The sequence below is a fragment of the Apium graveolens genome, chromosome 8, assembly GCF_009905375.1.
Source record: "Apium graveolens cultivar Ventura chromosome 8, ASM990537v1, whole genome shotgun sequence".
Lineage (NCBI taxonomy): Eukaryota > Viridiplantae > Streptophyta > Magnoliopsida > Apiales > Apiaceae > Apium > Apium graveolens.
Window position 1 is genome coordinate 30,883,136 of NC_133654.1, and position 5,108 is coordinate 30,888,243.

The 5,108-nt window shown below is 36.9% G+C and overlaps 1 protein-coding gene across 1 annotated transcript; it reads right to left on the bottom strand.

Annotated features, from left to right (window-relative positions):
• Positions 1 to 1,362, bottom strand: LOC141679454 (protein MAINTENANCE OF MERISTEMS-like). Its single transcript, XM_074485954.1, has 4 exons — positions 1,157 to 1,362; positions 940 to 1,074; positions 149 to 420; positions 1 to 41 (listed from the first exon to the last, which is right to left on the bottom strand). The coding sequence occupies exons 1-4, from the start codon at positions 1,360 to 1,362 to the stop codon at positions 1 to 3; spliced, it is 654 nt and encodes a 217-aa protein (XP_074342055.1).
• Positions 1,363 to 5,108: the final 3,746 nt, after the last annotated feature.

Sequence of the window (5,108 nt, forward strand, 5' to 3'; positions counted from 1 at the left end):
CTAACTCATCTCAAATCGGTCAAAATCCCCCCGGTACTGACCTATAAGCAAAACAATAAGGAAATATATGAAACTGGATAGTTCAAAAGCATGCAAATGTTTGGTCGAAGGAGAGTTCAAATAGTAAATATGCAAAAAAGAACAGTACCTGTATGGTGGTGAGGGTTCTCCCTCCGATCAGGGTTCGGCTCAGCCCATGCCAAAGCCATCGGCCAAACAAGCTCCACCCCGGGTGTAATCTTAGGAGCACCAGGTAACAACCTCTCGTGTGCCCACAATATCAATAGCATCGTGCATCCATTAAGTGCAATTGTACTCTTATGAGCAGCCTTGGTCAAACCTCTAAACAAATAGCTCAATACAGCAGCTCCCCATGCATACGATTTAATCCGAGGTAAATCCTGGATGAGCTGCAAGTACCTGCGACACAAGAAATATATAGTAAGTTAGAATACATGGCATGATATGCAAAAATAATGTGACATTAATGTCAAATTAGAACTAAGATGCTATAAACTACAATTTAAGAACTAAAATGCATCAATTACAAGAATTATAGTGTCAAATTGGAAATAAATGAGAATACAGGGCTTCATATGCAAAATCAAGCAAAAAGGACAAGTGAAGGACTAAGATGCTATAAACTACAATTTTATCTTTGCAAGAAGGTTTGATGGAGGAATGCCGGGAAAACTGAAATGCAACAAATACAAGTAAATACCTCGGATGCATGATATATCGAATCGATGAAGGATACAATATGCCCCCAATGATGTAGAAAAGATAAGCTTGTGTGTAAACCACAAGATCCTATTCTAGCCCCCCTCTGATAGCTCCTCATATCGTTCCCTTAATTTGTAAAGCTTGACCCCGTCCTTGTACATATCTCTACGCCCCACCTCATCCAATCTTGCATCCTGTCATTCCCTCATCCAATACGCCTTTGGAGCGTCAAGCTCCCTATGAGTAACTGGACGACCCTTAACATGGAGGCCCATAATCATGTATACATCCTCGAGGGTGATGGTCAACTCACCAAATGGAAAATGAAAGGTGTTAGTCTCTGGCCTCCACCTGCAATTACATTTATATACAAACATCACAAACATTGCCATGACGATTAAAATAAATGAGAAAACTAATTAAAAATTAGTACATTTCCACTAAGGCCGTTATCAAACGAATATCGTTCTGAGAAACTGAACAATTGTTTGTGAAAGCCGAGAAACCCCATAGCCTCAGCAACTCACGCTGGGGATCAGAAAGTATCCATTGGTGATAATTAGCTCTGTACTGCCGTACATCCAGCCTATCCTGCACACCTCTCGCCCATATGACAGTACTAATATGATCATCCTGCATCGTCACGAGTGATCTAACAATAGGCCCACACTCATTCTCTGTAGTAACTGTAAAGTGCACAATAAAAAATTCAAACCCCAATCACATTATAATCAACAAAATCATCATAATTTCAATCAAATCATCATAATTTTGAATTAAACCCTATCTTCGAATTAAATCCTAATTAATTCGTATTAAACCTAATTAAAGTGATACTGGTTCGAAGCAATTAAAGTGACAATTAAGCAAACGATTGATTCCGATAAATGATGAACAAATTTCGATGACAAAATCAAAACTCGAACTCGCAATATAGAAAAATAAAAATTGCTTTCGAATTAAATCGAGACTCACACCGCGAGCTCTGTATCTACTCAGTTTGAGAATTAAAATATTATGTCATGTTTACACACACCTCAAACTGAATGCTTCTAAAGTAAATCTATAAACTGATCGTAAAAACGAGAGATGCGATCGCAAAATATCATACTTTGATCAAAGTGTAATAAGAAAAGTATCAACGCTCAATCATCATCAAACCACTAATATCGATATTACAAAACTACGAGATAGAGATACAAAACCTAATTTAACAGCTAACAGAAGCAATAAAATCGATAATTGCAGAAGTTCGAATCATGCAACTCTAGTTCGAAGCAATCAAATCGATAATTACATAAATTTCACAAAAATTCGAATTTCCGAACAAAATCAAACAAGAAACGAATCAAATCCCAATGTAATCATTGTGTGTGTATGTCGTGTGTGTAGTAACCATACACATTGTTTCATTGTGGTGGTTATGTGTATGTAACTGTGTGTTTATCTGTGTGTGTGTATACGTGTATGTATACATGTGTGTGTATATACGTGTGTTTACCTGAATTAGGTCTTGTTATGTTGCAATCGCCTGAAATCACCACCAATCACTTGAAATCGCATGAGTTAGCTGAATTAGGTTTTTGTTATTATGAAATTAGGGATTTCAGGAAGAAACGGTTTAAACCCGGGTCTCGTCTGCCGCAATGGCTCATTGCGGAAGCCGCAATGGGTCATTGCGGCAGCGGGGCCAATTCTGTAATTTCACGAATTTTAAGTAATAGTTTGTTAAAATAAATAATTTATTAATAGAAATATATAAATACAAAATAAAAATATAACAACCAAAAATAAAAAAATTAGGAATTTAAACATCAATTAAAATTATTTATATATTTAATATCTATAATTTTACAATTATTTCAAAATAAAACAAAAAAAATTCCAGCAATGAAGCAAAACAGTGTCCGCAATGAAGCATTGTGCAGTCCGTATTGAGTCAAAGCTGCAATACTCCCGCAATGTAACAATATGGCAGGTGGTTATTATATTATTAATATAATAATATATATTTATATTTTATAAACAATTCAGTTATTAATTCGATTTTTAGGTTAACCGCGGTTAATAACCCAATTACCGAAAAATTGAATTTTGCAAATTATTTTACCGAAAATCGAACCGAAATATGAAGTTTGGTTAACCGAACCGAAAATATTTTGGTTATTCGGTATGATTCTCGGTTAACCGAACCGAATGCACACCCCTGCACTTAATTGGTGATATCAAGAAGGAAAAAGAGTAGCTGCTTCCTCATGACTTAATTAGGACTATTTCATATAAATTGGATTCTTATTCAATGAATTTCGCTGTTTTATTATAGCAAGCAAGGAAATATAAATTTTAAAAAAGGGAGGCATAGGAATCTGATTTATAAGTTGATTGTATCAATAGAAAATGAATTAAATTCAAGAAAATAACACCTGAACGATCAGAGCAATTGAGAAGAAGCATTTTAGTTTGGCGTGAACATGCAATATCAATTCGAAAAAATTTGATAATACCGAAGGGTTTTAATATAATTTGGAATTTTAAGGCTGAATGTGCAAGCTGCACTCTATGGATCATAACTTAATTGAGCTCTGAAAATTACACAACTTGTTTTGGTGAGTTTTGTTGAGAAACTAATAACAGAAAAGTCGAGTGATCAGTGTGATTTCATTATGACAAGGGGAGTTGAGTTGGACAAATTAACTTATAGCTGCTAGAGATATTCTAAAGGATGTGATTACGAAATCAAGAGACATGGCTTATGCATTATGCTTGCTTCATAATTAAGAACTTCTTAACTACTACTACTACTACGTACATAAACCAACACTTCAAGTACTTATTCTATTTCAAGCCATAATAACTAAACTTCAGACAAACAGACAGTACTACCTAGACCCAGCCCCAAGCATCTCCACTCGATCCCATGTTTACTCCTCATCATCGTCGTCACTGCTGCTCTTCTCATCCTCCTCTTCACCAACCTCCTCATCATCTTCACCAGCCTCCGCCTCCTCCTCATCAGCCTCCTCCTCTTCATCTTTTCTTTTTATTCGAAAGAAATCACCTTCATCATCATCATCATCATCATCAGAGATCTGATCAAACGGATTAAAGTAATCAACCACCAGCTCACCTAGGTAATCAGCACCAGCACCTTCCTCATCATCAGCATAAGCACCTTCCTCTTCATCAGCATCACCACCTTCCTCATCATCAGCAGCACCTTCCTCATCCTCATCACCATCATTATCAGCACGTTCACCTTCATCAATTACCTGATTCTCATCAACTTCCTTTTCATCTGTTCCAAGGACCCACTTGTGAAAACAATCTGTGATTAATACAAATAATCAAACAAGTGTGTGCGTGAGTAAACGAAATCAAACGGAGGAAGAAAAGATATAAACAGAAGAGAGATCCTCGAGTCCAGTTGAAACTGTCTCCTTAAAGCTATTTCGCCTCTCACCGTATGTGCGAGTCGCTAGCCTCCCAGGATAAAACGAGGTAGCGGCGGCGTTACGGATAACGAGCACCTTCAGCGAGCTTGAACGGGCACGAAACTATCACCGAGAGAGAGAGATTTGTGTTTAGAGGCGAATATGTTTTTGGTGTGTCTAACCCTAACGCCTTAGAGGTGTTTATATAGGTGTAGATAGACTTGTGCGCTACTCTTTTTCATAATTAAATATCATTAATTATGGAATCAGTGTAATACTTGCAAGCTACTCTATTCCATAAATAATCTGAAACAGAATCAGATTAAATATATCAAGACATACACCATATCAATTAATCTGAAACAAAATCAAATTAATTTATGCCATAATATTTGAGCCAAATTCTAATGGAAAATAATAATTTCCATTATTAAGAGAATATCATCATATCTCACACATCTTTTAGTCATAATGCTCAAAAATATGACTTACCAATATGGGACTTATACCCATATTTTCCAACAATCCCCCACATGGGTGAGATTGGTGATCTTAGTAGCACACACCAGACAGACAGACAGACAGACACGGAGTTTGACTTGGTGATAGTTTCTTCGATCAGATATAGCATACGATAGGTAGAGAATGCTCCTTGAACCTTCGCTCGAGTAAGCATACCGACTTTACTGGTAGACAGTAGACGTGCTTGTCCTTGAACTGTTCGACCGTTTATGTAAACGATGATATACTTATCACTATATCGTTTCTGACTCGTTCAGCTCTCATGAGTATGTCCATTTTGGCCATGGAACATCGTCCTGGTTCTGCAGAAGTTTCTAAAGAATTGTGCCTCGCAATTCTCCTTTGAAGCGGCCCCACTTCTCTCCCACATAGGTGATCTTTATCTTATAGAGTAACCCGCGTTTACTCAACTGAATTCCATGCGTTCACTCC

Coding starts and splice junctions, on each gene's coding strand:
- LOC141679454 (XM_074485954.1), bottom strand. CDS start 1,362: ATGCAGGATGATCATATTAGTACTGTCATATGGGCGAGAGGTGTGCAG. Junction 1,075..1,156: donor ATAACGGCCTTAGTGGAAAT/GTACTAATTTTT, acceptor ATGTAATTGCAG/GTGGAGGCCAGAGACTAACA. Junction 42..148: donor GAACCCTCACCACCATACAG/GTACTGTTCTTT, acceptor TTTTGCTTATAG/GTCAGTACCGGGGGGATTTT.